Source organism: Panulirus ornatus, chromosome 4 (assembly GCF_036320965.1).
Source record: "Panulirus ornatus isolate Po-2019 chromosome 4, ASM3632096v1, whole genome shotgun sequence".
NCBI classification, from domain to species: Eukaryota; Metazoa; Arthropoda; class Malacostraca; order Decapoda; family Palinuridae; genus Panulirus; species Panulirus ornatus.
This window is the reverse complement of record NC_092227.1, coordinates 7,187,051-7,205,332: the sequence shown is the minus strand read 5'-3', so window position 1 is coordinate 7,205,332 and position 18,282 is coordinate 7,187,051. Positions and strand designations below refer to the sequence as shown.

Sequence of the window (18,282 nt, the reverse complement as noted above, 5' to 3'; positions counted from 1 at the left end):
GGGTAAACCATGGAAAGCTGTGTAGGTATGTATATTTGCATGTGTGAACGTATGTATATACATGTGTATGGGGGTGGGTTGGGCCATTTCTTTCGTCTGTTTCCTTGCGCTACCTCGCAAACGCGGGAGACAGCGACAAAGCAAAAAAAAAAAAAAAAAAAAAAAAAAATATAGGGAGCATCCACGCTGATGAAAAGAAAGTGTTTCATCCACTCATGCAAATATGTTTGTGTATGTGAATTACAAGAGAACATGTATATGTACAAAATACATCTACCATGTAAAAACATTTAAGAAATATGAAAGTTTATTGTGAAACATACCTTGAAAAAATAAAATAATTGTGTACTGTGTTTATGAGCAAAAATGAAATCACATTTGGAAAAACCCATAACTATTATATATTTACATATATAGGGAGCATCCACACTGCCAGCATAGGCCCTCCACCATCTACTCAACACCATCAAAATAACGGACATATGACATGACAATGGAGGACCTTGGTTGAGCCAGGACCTATTGCCCTACTTTCCTTCTTTTTCCTATTTTTATCTTCCTCACTGCAGTCCCAGAAACAATCCAATACACCTCATCCAAATTTTCAATTTCCCAAAACCTTTCCCTCCAAGAAGCAATCAAGACCGATTTTCAGTGATTTATCTCCAGATACCAGCCATCAGAGAGGATAGAATACTAAAATACTATTCTTTTTGGGTATTTTTTTTTAATAAATTATAAGACAGACATATTCTGTAAGGATAAATATTTTGCAGAGGGGAATGAACCAGGAAGGGAATACTGCTGTTTATGGGATGACAGTTGAGCTACAGAGAGAGGCTGAGAGGTACAAATCAGCTAACAATGGATGAGAAAAGAGACGGGTAGCCTGATTACAGCTTTTAAGTTTCTATATCAGTTGGATGATGTCAACAGGGAATACTTCTTCATAAGATGCAATGAAAGGGTAACCACAGGTCATAAGAAGCTAGGCAAGAAGCTTGTTTGAAAGGATGTGAAAAAGTATCATTTTAAGTGTTGGGGTGATGGACAGTTGAAAAAGACTGAGTAATGAAACTGTACATGCCAACAGTATATAAATGCTTAAAAAGTTCCTTGATGGTAAAGTAAATTTAAGGTACGGGGCACCACATGTGTATAACTCTCCCTATGCTGTAAAATAAATAATTATAATGTACTCCATGTGGATTGCACAAAAGCAGGTGACTGATGATGAGCAATAGTCTTACTAGAAGAAACTAAAGAATAAAAAAGTCTCACCTTCTGAGACAGACTGAAACATTCAAGCATTCACAGTAAGAAACCTTCCCACAACTCATCAATAGAACAGGGCATCAATAATTCTAGATCTGTTCAGACTTTCTCACCAGCTTCACACTATCACATAAATGTATTTCTTAGTGCCAACAAACAGGAGATGCATGGCTAAACCAGCTGAACATAAGTTTTACTAACCGGCAAGCTGTTTAATCCTTAAGGTTTATATCTCAGAGCCTCTGACATGATATGCCCAACTGAAATTTTCACCACCTTATATACTTCATCTTGAGGTTATGGAGCTACTCCATGCAGAAGTCCCATGATGAACTGCTTCCAAATGATGACCATCAAGCACACTCTGGCTAGGTACATTAACAGACTCATGAAGCTTCTGAGGGTAGCTCTATAATATGGGTAATCAGATGCACAGGAACATTAAGAGCAAAACCTATAATTAGCACCTACTCATACATATAAAAAATGCAGGAGACAATCAAGTACTCACCACCCCTTCATCGTATTACTGAATAAACTACCCACATCTGGTCTAAATCACATATTGACTTAGGGGACTGAAGCTATTTGCTTAGGAAACTGTTTTAGGCAAATCACTTCATCATAACAGAGCAAAACTAAGGGTCCTCTTGCTCTACCAACAGTCAGTGGTGAGGAGTTGTGTGACTTATACTGGTGTTTGATAGATTCTAACTACGAAATTCTAACAATTATGTACACAAAGTGATCTGCCATATAAATGGTATCTGCCATATAGTATGGTATCAGTGGGTCTTGGCAGAGGCTGATAAACCATGGTTTCCTGGATTTGCTCACCAAACTTGAGAAGATGCCACTCTACACACTTGAAATAAGCATATGACAAATCTTTAACTGTACAAAAAACTTTCCTTCACCCTTCATATCATTTATCACTTTCTATAGGAGCATCTCCAAAGCAAAACAAATCTGTCAAGGGCTTGCCATGCCAGTAGTGATTAAGTAAGTGCATAACAATGCAACTGCCTAGCTTCTTGAGTGAACCTTATCCTAACAATCTACAAATGCAGAGCAATGTCACTTTATCATGGTTACCAATGATATTACTATCTGTCACTCTACTGTTAAAAATAAGGCTGGAAAACACAACTGGCAACATTCAATGGGAATATTATTTCAGTGTTACACAAACTAAATCACTAATGGATTTCAGCATATAAAAGTTAAACAAAAATCTGACCCAAGAAGTGTCACATATTAAGCCACACTGGCAAACACAATCAGGGGTTGGGAGAAGCAATGATAGAGTGGTACAATGAATCCAAATCAGATGATAAGTCTTGGAAAATCATTAAAGAACTTTTTTCTAATTCAATTTCAGTATAAATCACAACTGAAAATACTGCAAAAGACTGAGTTCAACTAAGCCAGGTTCTTCTGGGTATACACCTTTCAGATACCACAATACACTCTTCCTGGCTCACAATCCCTCCAACAATGCACTCCTTTACTGAAGGCTTCCACATCTCTAACTAATTACTCTAGCTGTCCCTCAGCTCCTCTCAGATCTGGAGCCAAATACTCTGGTCCTCATGAGTTTACTGTACTTGTCTTAGCAAACGGAAAATTCATCTATAGCTTACATAGCTTACCAAATTGCCTTATTATATAATTGTATATATAGTTAAAAAAAAAAATACCTTTGGAATATAAACAATATATGAACATTTTCCAAGATCCAATGATCACTTCAGTATCTTATAAAGGTTCCAACCATGTGTAGCAACATCCTTGAGACTACTGTGTCATATCAAGATTACTGTATTCCATACTTCTGCTATAGTAATAAAATATTGTTTTTGTCATTGTCATGCTCCATCATACCATATAATCTATCTCATAAAAAAAAAATATTGAGAGAAAATGCACTAAAAAAAAGACTATTCCATGGTTAGCTCTAAAATAGTATTATATTTGCTGATACTCTGGAATCACATTGGTGTGACATTATTAGCAGTCAGAGGTTTATTCAGAACTTTACATATTAAGGCAACTAATTGGTGTTTAGCACAATATATCATTACCTGTTTCAAAACTGCAATACTTCATCTGTCATATTTTCACATAAAGCATTAAAAATTTTCAATCTAGTACATGCATTATCTCACAGACAAGAAAAGTTAATTTTGTTTCAAGATATGAAACTGAGATTCTACTTTGTGACCTGACCAATACTTCAGGAGATATTTTGAAAGAATTATGCTGATACAAATATTATCAAAACTAAAATACTGAAAATGTATGCTAAAATTTTATCATAATGCGATCTGATTAGACTTTTCTAATTATAATCTTCAAATCAATTACCTTTGTAACAAATCAAATGCAGAACTTGCCACAAAAAGAACAAAATCATAAAAATGCCAGAGTAACAAATGAACAATCCACACTCAAAACATCTTAATTTTTCCTTACCTCATGATAATATTCTGAGTACTCAACATCCACCATGGTAAGGTGAAATATAGTGAAGGGTAGCAGGACACACTAATTTTCATTCATCTCAATAGTCAACAGTTTCTAATACATTTGAAACCAATTTTCATCCTTTCCAAAATTCAAATATTTCTTATGTACTCATAACTTATGCCACCAGCAATACTCTGATGTCAAAAGTTTTACAGGATGTATTCAACAGGTAAAACACAGAGTTTTCCACACAACACTCATCACATTCATAATTTTCTTCTCTAATCTGAACTACCACCCTGATCTTCTTCTTCACTCTGCCTTCGAGCTTGACGCCGATTCCTCCACCTCTCTGCAAATGTTGCTGAAAAATCATTTTTGTTAAAAACTTTTCTTAAAACATCTACAGCAAGGGAGCAAATTTAAAGGGTATACTATTATGAGAGAGCACCAGAGGATGGCAGAGAGTATGTAAAGGTGTAAGCATGGCTTGAAGTGTTTATCTTTTATAATCTGAACACTTCATAGGAAGACTCATCTCTCCTAACCATGAACAATCTTATTTACAGTTATATTCACCGTTCTGAATCTCTAAATAAAGTTGGTTTTGAAGAATGAAGCATAATTCTGTTTATCTCTGGCATCCTGATTCCCAGTAGTCAGGACTCTCTAACCCTCTGCCTTCTGGTGAAGTTACAGCTTCCCATCTTCCACTAATCACCTATTCAGTAACTGAAACATAGCTTGCCAGTGCCTCTGCCAGTCAGGAACCTCTCTTGGCAATGAAGTCACCTTCCAGCTAGCCAACACTGGATAGTCTGGCAAGTTCAAATTTCTTCAAAACAAGGATGTCACCTTAATTGTGGCTACTGTCAGTGAGAGAGACGATTTTTGGAAAGAACGGGAAACGTAAGGTGTGAGATAATTTCCTCTTGGGACATTGATGTGGATAGAAACAGCTCTGGAGAGAAACAGATTTTCATTTTTCAAAACACTTTTCTCTCCATGGCCAGTCTGCAAAATCTGGGTGAGAATACAAAATACCAACACAGGGGACAAAAGGGTAGAGAAAAATCTTAACCAAGAAAAAAGATGACCACAAATATATCCTACATGTTATCCTGTGGCACATGAGTGACACTCTGCCTAACAGGTGACAAGTCAAACATTACTCATGGTAGGTCCTTGACGTCTAGATTTATGTAACATCTGACAAAGGTGTTTGAGGAACACCAAAGACCTCTTTTGTTACTCTCCTCCAGGAACAGGCTCTTCCAAAAGGGTATATTAGAGGCTATCTTTCTGATATCATGAACTCTGACATACAGGCCACATTAGACCAACAAAATCAGCTTTATCATCCATGAATAAATCTTCCTTGCATGGTTCAGTTTCAAACTGCCTGAGCAAACAAAACTGTGTTTCCCTTGATAACCTCTGGTATTCTCTCACAGAGACTTAACCAGGAATAAAGCAGTATGTTCTTCAATAGTAATCTTCAAAGAAGCAATCATAACATGGATATATGAAACTTACCTGTTTCATCCTTTGCCAAAATTCCTTGATTGGGAATGATTTTAACCCAAGACATGTTATCAGATGTAGCAAATGGAAAAACTAATGGGTGCTGTTGTTTGGGGCTTTGTCTGGGGTTTTTAACAGAACAGAAAAATTGAATGGTGCTGTTATTTGGGGTTTTTAACAAATCAGGAAAATTGAATGGTGCCAATGTTTGAGATTTCTGGTTGAGTCATGCATAAATGGAATTTTATCTTATCTGTAGAATTACTTACATATACTGATATCCTTCAATATGAGAGTAAGGCAGTCAGGTTTAGCAAGGCAAAGGGACAGGTGTAAGTTTGACCAAAGAAAAACTAGAGGAAGTAAGGTATCTTAGATATCTCAGAGTGGACAAGGCAGCAAACAGAACAATGGGCATGGAAGTGAGTTATAGGGTAGGTGAGGGGGACAAAAGTCCTTGTCAAATGGATGTGAGGGTGGATGTGTCAGAAATTAAATGTCTGAGGATGGCATGAGGTGATTTAATCAAGTAAGTAATAAAAGGGTAAGAGATAGGCATAACAATAAAAGGTGTGGTTGAGGGAGCTGATGAGGGTTTTTAAAATGGTTTGGACATCTGGAAAGAATGAGCGGCAGAGAGGATATACATGTCAAAAGTGGAGTCAGCAAGGAGACCAAACTGGAGATGGAAGGATAGAAAGAAAAAGATTTTTGGGGCCTGAACATGCAGGACAGAGAAAGGCATGCATGGGATAAAGTGAACTGGAATGCTGTGGTATACTGGGTCAAGGTGTTGTCGATGGACTGAACCAGGGCATGCAAAGTGACTGGGGAATACCATGGAAAGGTCTGTGCGGATAGGGAGCTGTAGTTTCAGTGCATTACATATGACAGCTTGTGGCATGAGAAAGGTGGGAGGTGGGCAGATTACAAAGGGTAGTAAGTGGTGGGACAAAGAAGTATGACTGTTAGTGAAAGAGAAAAGGGAGCGTTTGGATGATTTTTGCAAGGAAGTAGTGCGAATGATTGGGAGATGTATAAAAGAAAGGGGCAGGTGGTCAAGAGAATGGTGCAAGAGGTGAAAAAGAGGGCAAAAGAGTTGGGGTGAGAGAGTATCATTAAATTTAATTAAGAATAAAAAGATGTTTTGAAAGGAGGTAAATAAAATGCGTAAGACAAGAAACAAATGGGATCATCGGTGAAGAGGACTAATAGGTAGGTAATAACAATTAGTGGTGAAATGAGAAGGAGATGGAATGAGTACCTTGAAGGTCTGTTGAATGTGTTTGATGATAGAGTGGCAGATATAGGGTGTTTTAGTTGAGGTGGTGTGCGAAGTGAGAGGGTCAGGGAGTATGGTTTGGCAAACAGAGAAGAGGTAGTGAAAGCTTTATGGAAGATGAAAGCCAGCAAGGGGCAGGTTTGGATGGTATTGCAGTGGAATTCATTAAAAAAGGGGTGACTGTTTTGACTGGTTGGTGAGGATATTCAATGTATGTATGGCTCATGGTGAAGTACCTGAGGATTGGCAGAATGCATGCATAGTGCCATTGTACAAAGGCAAAGGGGATAAAGGTGAGTGTTCAAATTACAGAGGTATAAGTTTATTGAGTATTCCTGGGAAAATATATGGGAGGGTATTGATTGAGAGGGTGAAGGCATGTACAGAGCATCAGATTGGGGAAGAGCAGTGTGGTTTCAGAAGTGGTTGAGGATGTGCGGATCAGGTGTTTGCTTAGAAGAATGTATGTGAGAAATACTTAGAAAAACAAATGGATTTGTATGTAGCATTTATGGATCTAGAGAAGGCATATGATAGAGTTGACAGAGATGCTCTGTGGAAGGTATTAAGAGTATATGGTGTGGGAGGTAAGTTACTGGAAGCAGAGAAAAGTTTTTAACAAGGATGCATGGCATGTGTATGAGTGGGAAGAGAGGAAAGTGATTGGTTCCCAGTGAATGTTGGTTTGCGGCAGGGGTGCGTGATGTCTCCATGGTTAATTTGTTTATGGATGGGGTTGTTAGGGAGGTGAATGCAAGAGTTTTGGATAGAGGGGCAAGTATGCAGTCTGTTGTGGATGAGAGGGCTTGGGATGTGAATCAGCTGTTGTTCGCTGATGATGCAGCACTGGTGGCTGATTCAGGTGAGAAAGTGCAGAAGTTAGTGACTGAGTTTGGTAAAGTGTGTGAAAGAAGAAAGCTGAGAGTAAATGTGAATAAGAACAAGGAAATTAGGTTCAGTAGGGTTGAGGGACAAGTTAATTGGGAGGTAAGTTTGAATGGAGAAAAACTGGTGGAAGTGAAGTGTTTTAGATATCTGGGAGTGGATTTAGCAGCGGATGGAACCATGGAAGCGGAAGTGAGTCACGCAGTGGGGGAGAAGGTGAAGGTTATGGGAGCGTTGAAGAATGTGTGGAAGGTGAGAACATTATCTTGGAGAGCAAAAATGGGTATGCTTGAAGGAATAGTGGTTCCAACAACGTTATATGGCTGCGAGGTATGGGCTATAGACAGGGTTGTGCAGAGGAGGGTGGATGTGTTGGAAATGAGCTGTTTGAGGACAATTTGTGGTGTGAGGTGGTTTGATTTGAGTAAGTAATGAAAGGGTAAGAGAGATGTTAGGTAATAAAAAGAGTGTGGTTGTGAGAGCAGAAGAGGGTGTATTGAAATGGTTTGGTCACATGGTGAGAATGAGTGAGGAAAGATTGACAAAGAGGATATACTGGTCTGAGGTGGAGGAAACAAAGACAAGTGGGATACCAAACTGGAGGTGGAAGGATGGAGTGAAAAAGAGTTTGCACGATCAGGGCCTGAACATACAGGAGGGAGAAAGGCGTATAAGGAATAGAGTGAATTGGAACGATGTGGTATACTGGGGTTGACGTGCTGTCAATGGATTGAACCAGGGCATGTGAAGCATCTGGGGTAAACTATGGAAAGTTTTGTGGGGCGTCGATGTGGAAAGGGAGCTGTGGTTTCGGTGCATTACACATGACAGCTAGAGAGTGAGTGTGAATGAAAGTGGCCTTTGTTGTCTTTTTCTAATGCTACCTTGGGGGCATGCAGAGGGAGGGGGGTGCCATTTCAGGTAAGGCAGGGTGACAACAGGAATAGATGAAGGCAGCAAGTATGAATATGTACATGTGCATATATGTATATGTCTGTGTAGGTATATGTATGTATACGTTGAAATGTATAGGTATATATATGTGCATGCATGGGCGTTTAAGTACATACATATGTATGTTGGTGGGTTGGGCCATTCTTTCGTCTGTTTCCTTGCGCTACCTCGCTAATGCAGGAGACAGCGACTAAGTATAATAAATAAAATAAAAACATATGTCAACAAGAGAATGGATGCGAGAGAGTGCAGCCTTTCCTTGTCTGTTACTGGCACTACCTCACAAATGTGTGAAAAGCTATCAAGTATGAAAAAAAACAGAAATAGAAATACAATATTTTTCATATTCAGCAATTCTTTTTCTTCATCAATGATCACTCTACTGCTGCTAGGTTTGTAACTGTCCCTCCTCTTAACCATAAGAGATCCTGTATGTGTCAAAAAAAAAAAAGAAAAAAAAAAATCCAATGTTTCACTACTTTTTCGCTATGTCAAGGATGTTTTCATCGCTTGGTCTGCTAACACTGAATTTCAGGGTAAAAATTACTCTCTACACAGCTACCTGACAGAGTCTGATAAGCCAATTTTAATTTTTTATTTTAATTTTGCCTCACACAGGGCAAGGTAATTAACATGTAATCTCATTAGACCACACAAAGATGATGGAAGTCGATTTACATTAAATAAATAAAATAAGGGCATGTAGAGTGAATAAAATTAATAAATTTGTGTTGTTCACTTAAGTTCTTTTGAATCAAATGATTCAGGTCCATGGCATTATCCAACAAAAGCATTATAACCATAATAATTCACAAAAAAATAAAAGCAAACTCACTACCACGTCTGATTTGGTTAAGTGAAGCTAACATGCGGATCATGAAGGTTGCAGGTACTGTGATGGTGTCGCGCGTCTCATCTAGGAGAGCCTCATTGCGTTGAGTTATCTGTGAAGAAAAGACCGAGTTATCTGTAAAAAAAAAAAACCATCTACTGTGATACTCATGAATAAAGTTTGAACTTAAGTCACAGATTCTTCAATCAAATCATTCATATCCTATATGCATTCTTCTTATTTAAAGCACAGTCTGTCACACAAACTTCCCACACAATACTATACAAACTTTGCAAATTTCAGTAGATTCATCTATTGTCACTCTAATCTTTTATAAGTTCATTTGCAAAGAGTTGATCAAATTCAAACAAGCATTCACCTTTTTAAGGGGACTGTTCTTATGAAACGAGAGTCCCCACAACCAACTCCACAAGCAAGGAAATAAGACAGGCATCTAATCATTCAATTCAAACTTAAATTCATCCAACCTTCAGCCTTCACCTACAATTACTGCCATGTACCTAACTCAAATACGCCCTCTTTATCTATGTGTTTATTACTCTTAATTGTCTTTTTATACTTTATTAATCTTATAACAATTTTGTATCTCTCTCAACTTCATTCACTCTTGAAATTGTAAGACAAATTTTCATACAAGTTGAATACTGTATCAGAGAAACTAAAAGAACTCAATAATTTGCAAAAAAATTGTATGTTCTCGAGCTGTTAGTTAGGCAAACAGGATGCAGTCCAAAGACAGAAAGGTGCAGGATAACATGTCCTATCGGAGGAACTACCAGAGAACATATGTTTGATGTAGGATATCATTAAAGGGCAAGAACTAGGGGAGGCTGTAAAAAAACTGAGGAAGGATCATAAGGGTGTCATGAGATGAAAGAGGAACTCAAGAAATTGTATATTAGAGTTAAGAGAGCATGAGCACAAATTCACATCAGGTGAATGAGAGGAGAGGATGCATATCCATAGGAAAGAAGGTAGAATTATCAAAAAATGGGAGCTTTAGAAGGGGCTAATCTACATGCCTTAGGAAATATTGAACAAGAGGAACTGCCCAATACACAAGCTATGGAAATTACTGAAAATAGTGGGATGGGAGGGGAAGGAGGAGGAGAAGTTTCAGACACAGCTCAACAAGCTCTGAACATGATGACAGATGCAGTTGGACAGGAACCTAGGGACATTGAAACAAAGAAGCACTGTCAGCATAATCAGGAAAACTCATGGCCCAGTAGACAAAAAGTTTAGAAAAGGGCAGTGCATACGGTATCAGTCCATGCAAAAAGGGAGATTATAGATAAAGCCAGAAACTCAGGAGACAAATCAAATTGATTGGACTTAGCCATAAAAAGGGTGGCTCTAAAGTTCTAGGGATTAATAAACCAGAATGATGATAGAAGTAAATCTTGAACTATTTTTGGACTGGAGGAAAGAAAAAAAGAAGAAATGCTCATTAAAGGATTACTGTTGGTTGTGGAACTGTCAGAAGGAATTTCAGTCATAAAGAAAAAAAGCATAATTAGTGGTCAAAATCAGGACAAAAGAGGATGTCTAATGATGGTTACCTTTGCTTTGGAGTTATCAAGCCAGGAAGTAAGCTTAGGCAAGTACAGACACTTAAAGACAAGGTGGAATTTTATATGGTATTCATCAGCCAGGAGGTACTCAGGCTGGCAAAGATACATAAAGACAAAGAATTTAGCAGGGTATTCATCAAATGCAATGAACCAAGGGAAGAGAGACAAAAAAGTAAAGAATACAGGCAAACAGTAAAATATGGGAGACACCATAACAAGAAATTATGTAGAAAAAATATGTGCAAAAGGATATAAAAAAATATCTTATGCTGTAAGAGCGGAGGAAGAATGGAACAAAACTGAATGGAACAAAACGACTTGAGGATATGGTTAATGTAGACAGCATATATAAATTTAAGAGATTGCATGACAGAAGATAAAGTTCAAATAAGAGGGCCCCAAGAGTGTAAAACTTCCTCCTTGTTATGTGCAAACAGGTAATTACAAATCAGTAATTAATTATGAAATGAGGGAAGAGGACAGAACACCTCTGCCAACATGGCAGACTGGTCAGGAATAGTAAGTGATGGAAATGTATGACTGAAAAAAATGTATACAAAGGCTGATGGATTCACAGTAAACGGTAAATCGGAAGAACTTACCAAGGAAAACACACCTAATATTGTTAGAGTTGTGGACACAAATACTCTTCAAAGAGATAAAATCTCAACTGATTTACCAGAGGGGTATATGGTAGTAAGGAAAGAAAGAGAAAGTAAAGGAAGGGGAAGACTATCCCTCTTAATAATAAAAGACAGCCATAAGTTTCAGGAGATAGTGGAAGATGTCCCATTAAGACAATGCATAATATAAAAAGTATCTGTAAGAAAGAAATGCATAATGGAGGTAGTATTACAAAATACTCCAAAGAATTTCAATGACCAAGATGAAATATACAATGACGACAATGAAAGAAGAATCAGGATAGTACGGGAAGCAGTAAAACATGCACCTCTCAAGAGATGGTAAAACACTGATAATGAGGAATTTCAATTATGAACAAACAGGCTGGAGGAACTTATGCTTTCATGGTGACAGGGAGTAATTGATAAAAATATTTTAAGTGTACACAGTAACATTTGCTGTAAAAAATGGCACTGAACATGCTATGATGATATGGATTGCAACACCATCACTGCTAAATCTAATCTTCACATATACTAGCATGGTCATTAAGGACATCATATGTGACACACCAAGGAAAGAAAAGGATCATGTAATGTTCAAGTCTGATTGTGTGGTAAATGAAGAAGTTAAAAGATCTTTTACACGGTAAATGAAGAAGTTAAAAGATCAGAAGTGAGACAAAGCTTAGAGGAGATACAATCTTGGAAACTACACAAACTTCAACAGTTTCCATGGAAACACAGTTTGGGTAATGGAGTTCAGAATCAGGAACCAGAGCAATGTGGGCAAATTTACAAAGGAGTAGGAAATGGGTAGTTCTAGCCTAAAATACAGAGGGGAAAGATAGGAATGAGGATTATCAAAAGAAGTAAAAGGGTAAGGGAGCCTCAAGATAATGCAGTGGAGATGGTTCTATTCTTAGGTTAGCTGAGACAGCACAGGCAACTGAGGCCCTAATCAAGGCCATCCCATTAATGCTATATATGTATATAAGTACATACGTGTCTGTGGGTGGAGTGGGGCATTCCTCATCTGTTTCCTTGCACTACCTTGCTAATGCGGGAGTCAGTGATTAAGTATAAATAAATGTAATATGTACATATGTGTATATATGTATATGTCTGTGTATGTATATGTATGTATACTTTGAAATGTATATGTATATATGCGTGTATGGGCGTGGGTGGGTTGGGTCATTCCGCGTCTGTTTCCTTGCGCCACCTCTCTGACGCAGGAGACGGCGATTAAGTATAATAAATAGATAATAGTGGTTCCAACAATGTTATATGGATGCGAGGCGTGGGCTATAGACAGGGTTGTGCGGAGGAGGGTGGATATGTTGGAAATGAGATGTTTGAGGACAATATATAGTGTGAGGTGGTTTGATCGAGTAAGCAATGAAAGGGTAAAAGAGATGTGTGGTAATAAAAAGAGTGTGGTTGAGAGAGCAGAAGAGGGTGTATTGAAATGGTTTGGTCACACGGAGAGAATGAGTGAGGAAAGATTGACAAAGAGGATATATGTGTCAGAGGTGGAAGGAACGAGAAGTGGGAGACCAAACTGGAGGTGGAAGGATGGAGTGAAAAAGATTTTGAGCGATCGGGGCCTGAACATGCAGGGGGGGTGAAATGTGTGGAAGGAATAGAGTGAATTGGAACGATGTGGTATAACGGGGTCGACATGCTGTCAATGGATTGAACCAGAGCATGTGAAGCGTCTGGGATAAACCATGGAAAGCTGTGTGAAGCCTAGATGTGGAAAGGGACCTCTGGTTTCGGTGCATTATACATGACAGCTAGAGACTGAGTGTGAATGACTGTGGCCTTTGTTGTCTATTCCTAGCGCTACCTCGCGCGCGTGCGGGGGGAGGGGGTGTCATTTCATGTGTGGCGGGGTGGGGACGGGAATGAATAAAGGCAGCAAGTATGAATTATGTACATGTGTATATATGTATATGTATTTATATGTATACGTTGAAATGTATAGGTATGTATATGTGCGTGTGTGGTCGTGTACGTGTATACATGTGTATGTGAGTGGGGTGGGCCATTCTTTCGTCTGTTTCCTTGCGCTACCTCGCTAACGCGGGAGACAGCGACAAAGTATGATATGATATAAATGTAATATGTGGATGAGAGAGCTTGGGAAGTGAGTCAGTCGTTGTTCGCTGATGATACAGCGCTGGTGGCTGATTCGGGTGAGAAACTGCAGAAGCTGGTGACTCAGTTTGGTAAAGTGTGTGAAAGGAGAAAGTTGAGAGTAAATATGAATAAGAGCAAGGTTATTACGTACCGTAGGGTTGAGGGACAAGTCAATTGGGAGGTAAGTTTGAATGGAGAAAAACTGGAGGAAGTGAAGCGTTTTAGATATATGGGAGTGGATTTGGCAGCAGATGGAACCATGGAAGCAGAAGTGAATCATAGGGTGGGGGATGGGGCGAAAGTTCTGGGAGCGTTGAAAAATGTATGGAAGTCGAGAACATTATCTTGGAAAGCAAAAATGGGTATGTTTGAAGGAATAGTGGTTCCAACAATAATGTCATATGGCTGCAAGGCTTGGACCATAGATAGAGTTGTGCAGAGGAGGGTGGATGTGCTAGAAATGAGATGTTTGAGGACAATATGTAGTGTGAGGGGGTTTGATCGAGTAAGTAATGACAGGGTAAGAGAGATGTGTGGTAATAAAAAGATTATGGTTGCGAGAGCAGAGGAGGGTGTTTTGAAATGGTTTGGTCACATGGAGAGAATGAGGGAGGAAACATTGACAAAGAGGATATATGTGTCAGAGGTGGACGGAAGGAAGAGAAGTGGGAGACCAAATTGGAGGTGGAAAGATGGAGTGAAAAAGATTCTGAGTGATTGGGCCTGAACATACAGGAGGGTGAGAGGCGTGCAAGGAATAGTGTGAACTGGAACAATGTGGTATACTGGGGTCAATGTGCTGTCAATGGACGGAACCAGGGCATGTGAAGCATCTGGGGTAAACCATGGAAAGTTTTGTCGGGCATGGATGTGGAGAGGGAGATGTGGTTTCAGTGCATTACACAAAAGCTTGAGAGTGAGTATGAACGAATGTGGCCTTTTTCGTCTGTTTTCCTGGTGTTACCTTGCTGAAGCAAGGGGGTAGCAAAGCTGTTTCCAGTGTGGTGGGGTAGTGATAGGAATGGATGATGAAGGCAAGCAAGTATGAATATGCACATGTGTATACATGTATATGTCTGTATGTATGTATATGTTGATATGTATATGTATGTATATATATTCCATCCCCAGTCTGATGTTCTGTACATACCTTCACTCTCAATCACCACTCTCCCATACAACTTAACGGATATGCTCAACAAACTTGTACCTCTGCAGTTCAAACTATCACCTTTGTTCCCCTTGCCTCTCATAGTGGCATCATATATGAATTATATATAAAATATAATGATCCATTCTAACCTACCTCTTTAGCCTTAGCTTCATCAAAGCGTGAATCCTCACACAAAGGGGCCCAAAGTTTTAGATCATAGTCAATGCCTGATGTAGCAAGCACTGGAAGGGTTGGGTGTGGCTGGAGACAGTTTACAACATGACGGTCAGCTTCCCACAGCATCACCAGCCGTCCAGTCTTACGTTCCCACACAAAAACACGACCACAGTCTGATCCTGACATCACATGAGTATCTCCCCAGAAGCATGCCTCTTTTATCATAGTTCTGAAAGGGAAATAATGCATAAATCTTTTTTCATCCTTAAATATAATTACTGTAATAGTCACATGACTACTTCTATGAGTGATAATTGCCTTAAGTAGAAAGGCAGCCAGATGATGTTTTATCTTGTGTAGACATGTGTGAAGTCCTGGGAAGCCTTAAGAATATGAAGACACTAATTTTCAAGTACACAAAAGGAGATTAGAAAAAGTATGCTTTAATTTTTCAAACATGTTTGCCAATTGCCACATCAGTGAAGTTGTGCCAGGAACAGAAGAAATTGTCTAATTCACTCACACTCACTCTCTAGTTGTCATGAATAAAGCACCAAAACTAGAATCCCCCATCCACAATCATGTCCCAAAGACTTTTCCATGGTTTCCTCCAACTACTTCACATGTCCTTGCTTAGCCCATTGACAGCAAATTATCTCCTGTAAACCACATCACTCCAATTAGCTGTATCACTTGCAAGGCTCACACCCTCCTGCATGTCCGGGCCCTGAGCCTTCAAAGGATCTCTCACTTCATCCTTCATCTCCTCCTTGGTTCCACTTTTCCTTGTTCCCTCCACTTCTGACTAGTCATGTCATCTTTCCTCCTTTCTTCACTCATACTCTCCATATGTCCAAACCATTTCAGCAAACCCTCTTCAGCTCTCTCATACAAACTCCTCTTACTACCACATATCTCTTACCCTATCACTTCATATTCAAAGGGGTTGACAGTGCTACTGACTGATTAGTTAGGATTTTCAACATACGTGTGGATCATAATGAGGTGCCGGAGGATTGGCAGAGTGCATGTATAGTGCCACTGTATCAAGGCAAGGGGACCAAAAATGAGTGTTCAAATTACAGAGGTACAAGTTTGTTGAGGGAACCTGCTAAGCTGAATTGGAGAGTGATGATTGAGAGGATGAAGGCATGTACAGAGCATCATACTCGGGAGGAACAATGGGGTTTCAGGAATGGCAGAGGATGTATGGATCAGGTGCTATCTTTAAAGATGTGTGTGAGAAAGACTGAAAGAAAAAGAATGATGTGTATGTGGCATTTATGAATTTGGTGAAAGAATACTATAGGGCTGATAGAGGTGCCTTGTCAAAGGTCTTTCGGATATATGGAGTGGGGGGAAGCTACAAGAAATAGTGAAAATATTTTCAGTTATGTAGGGCGTATGCAAATAGGTAAAGAGGAGGGTAAGTGGTTATGGGTGAAGTGGGTCTGCAGCAGGGATGCACAGTGTCACAACAGCTGTCTAATTTGGGTATGGATCGGGTGGTGAGGGATGTAAATGCAAGAGGTGACTAAGCAGTCTGTTGGTGAAAGGGACCTAAAAAGTGACTTATTTGTTGTTTACTGGTGACACAGCACTGGTGGCAGTTTCAAGTGAAATGCTGCACAGGTTGGTGTCTGAGTATGGAATGGAAGTGTGTGTAAAAGGAGGAAGTCGAGAGTAAATATGAACCAAAGCAAGGTTATTAAGTTTAACAGGGCAAAGGGACATGTTAGATGGGGTGTGAGTTTGAATGGAGAAAGGGAGAAAATCTAAAGGAAGTGCAATGTTGTAAATATCTGGGAGTGGACACAGCAGCAAATGGAACCAAGGAAGTGGAAGTGTCATGGGTAGGTGAAGGGTGGAAGGTTCTGGGAGCATTTAGGAATTTGTGGAAAGAGAAGTCAATATCTGGGAGGGTAAAAATGGGCATGTTTAAAGGTATAGTAATACCAACGTTCTTGCATTAATGCAAGGCATGGGCTTTAGATAAGAATGTGGGAGAAGGGTGGACATTATGTGTATTAGTTAAAGGATGCTGAATAGTCTTTGATGAGGATAATTCAATTATCATCCCCAAAAATATCAACTACGTTAACATTCATCAATAAATCTATATATTTCATTCTGCTGTGACTGGAACTAGATCAAATCCTCCATCTTTAAAGAGCTCAAAAAAGGAGATATTTAGTGCACTAACAGTCACTAACCTGGCATTACGATGACCTTTATAACACTGCTTAACAGCTGCCTGGGGCACTGTCATCTCCATGTCACCTCCAACACCTGCAGCACGATTTCCTCGTGCACGCTGAACTGCACGCTCAATTGCACTAGCCATGCGTGCACTGGCAGCCCTGATGATGTTCCCAAAACGTTCATATGTAACTCAAAATAAACAGATCAAGACAGAAAAGATCTACGTTCAGAATTCCCCTACAAGCAAATACTTATTTCTCAAGATTACTAACACTTACCTCATGAAAGAAATATTTTTTCAAATCAATATGTTAATTCTGTAGCTTTTCATATTCAGTACTTACAAGTACAATCTTCATTCAAATGATTTCCTTCCTTTCATCCTTCCTGTTAATTCCCTACATATGACCATACTATCTATCACTCTCACTTTCCTAACATTTCCTAATCCAGTCTCACAAGTTCAATCCTCTGTTTCACCACTCTACAGATTAACCTATCCATAAACAATCCCATAACTTTAAACCCCTTTCGTCAGTCAAAGAAATCTTACACTAGAGCCTACAGACCATGCTCTCCATACTCATTCCTAGAAATTTATGCCAGTTCAACAATCTTTCAGTCCTTTATATCCGAGGTCCTTCTATAAAGATTAGCGCTAATTACAGATATCATCTACTTCTTGGTATACAATAAACTGGGCTCTCCTGTCCACCTATATATATATATATATACACACACACACACACACATATATATATATATATATATATATATATATATATATATATATACATATATGTCTCTGTCTCCCGCGTTTGCGAGGTAGCACAAGGAAACAGACGAAAGAAATGGCCCAACCCACCCCCATACACATGTATATACACACACGTCCAAACACGCAAATATACATACCCATACATCTCAATGTACACATATATATACACACATAGACACATACATATATACACATGCACACAATTCACACTGTCTGCCTTTATTCATTCCCATCGCCACCTCGCCAAACATGGAATAACATCCCCCTCCCCCCCTCATGTGTGCGAGGTAGCGCTAGGAAAATACAACAAAAGCCCCATTCATTCACACTCAGTCTCTAACTGTCATGCAATAATGCCCAAAACCATAGCTCCCTTTCCACATCCAGG

At 39.1% G+C, this 18,282-nt stretch overlaps 1 protein-coding gene across 11 annotated transcripts in view; it reads right to left on the bottom strand.

Moving 5' to 3' along the window:
* LOC139765572 (DDB1- and CUL4-associated factor 6-like) overlaps window positions 1–18,282 on the bottom strand; it is a 93,758-nt gene that overhangs the window by 14,709 nt on the left and 60,767 nt on the right. For 8 of the 11 annotated variants that reach the window (XR_011716692.1, XR_011716693.1, XR_011716699.1 and 5 more), the window contains exons 11-14: window positions 17,128–17,274; window positions 14,891–15,143; window positions 9,225–9,333; window positions 3,751–4,108 (exon numbers count right to left, since the gene is read on the bottom strand). Coding sequence is in view for 3 of the 11 variants with exons in the window: in XM_071693155.1 (XP_071549256.1) it covers window positions 4,026–4,108; window positions 9,225–9,333; window positions 14,891–15,143; window positions 17,128–17,274 (592 nt within the window). In the remaining 8 variants the exon portion in view is untranslated. Of the gene's footprint in view, window positions 1–704; window positions 4,109–9,224; window positions 9,334–14,890; window positions 15,144–17,127; window positions 17,275–18,282 lie in introns of those variants that run through there. The other 3 variants (XM_071693155.1, XM_071693200.1, XM_071693210.1) reach the window with 1 other exon arrangement.